We start from the raw sequence: 864 nt of genomic DNA on the forward strand, positions 1-864 counted from the left end.
GCCTCGCCAGGCCTCTTCTGAGGCCATCAAGAAAGCGTACCGCAAGCTGGCGCTCAAGTGGCACTCCGACAAAAACCCAGAGAACAAGGAGGAGGCAGAGAGGCGATTCAAACAAGTGGCCCATGCATACGAGGTGTTGTCAGACACCAAGAAAAGGGACGTCTACGACCGGTACGGCGAGGCAGGAGTGGAGGACTGCGGCGGCAGCAGTGGTGGGCCCTTCGAGGACCCCTTCGAATACGTGTTCACCTTCCGCGACCCGGCTGAGGTCTTCAAGGAGTTTTTCGGTGGTCGGGACCCATTTTCGTTCGATTTCTTCGGAGACCCGCTCGAGAACATTTCGAGGGGTCGGAGGAGCTCCCGGGGAAGCAGAAGCAGAGGGTGCACACCCCTTTTCTCCACCTTCAGTGAATTTCCAGCATTTGCGGGTGGTTTTTCTTCTTTTGATGCAGGATTTAATTCCTTTGGTTCCCTGGGGAATGGGGGCGTTTCTTCCTTCTCCATGTCTTGTGGTAGTGGTGGGACTGGTAGCTTCAAATCTGTGTCCACTTCCACCGAAATCATTAATGGCAAAAAAATCACCACCAAGAGAGTCATTGAGAATGGCCAAGAAAGAGTGGAAGTGGAAGAAGATGGAGAGGTAAAGTCCGTGATAATAAATGGCAAAGGCCCGTTGCTGCGTTTTGAAACCAGGTAATTCCAGTCCCTGTTTAACTTAAAGCACATAGTGAGAAAGCGCAGGACATTGTTTTGAAGATTGCAAGTGACCTCTACTCTCAGAATAACTGTACTCAAGAATTTATAAACAGTTCATGCCAACGTCTCTTTGTTCTTGTTGGGACCACACAAATAGGACCTCTGTCT

General features: G+C 50.5%; 1 protein-coding gene across 1 annotated transcript; it reads left to right on the top strand.

Annotated features, from left to right (window-relative positions):
- Position 1: 1 nt before the first annotated feature.
- Positions 2-411, top strand: LOC102895500 (dnaJ homolog subfamily B member 3-like; the record flags this gene model as incomplete). Its single annotated transcript, XM_015591427.1, is given in 2 exon segments — positions 2-338; positions 341-411. Coding segments are annotated over 2 exon segments (408 nt in total), but the record flags the coding sequence as incomplete, so codon positions are not given.
- Between the last annotated feature and the right edge of the window lie 453 nt (positions 412-864).

The sequence above is a fragment of the Pteropus alecto genome, unplaced genomic scaffold (genome assembly GCF_000325575.1).
Source record: "Pteropus alecto unplaced genomic scaffold, ASM32557v1 scaffold2585, whole genome shotgun sequence".
Lineage (NCBI taxonomy): Eukaryota > Metazoa > Chordata > Mammalia > Chiroptera > Pteropodidae > Pteropus > Pteropus alecto.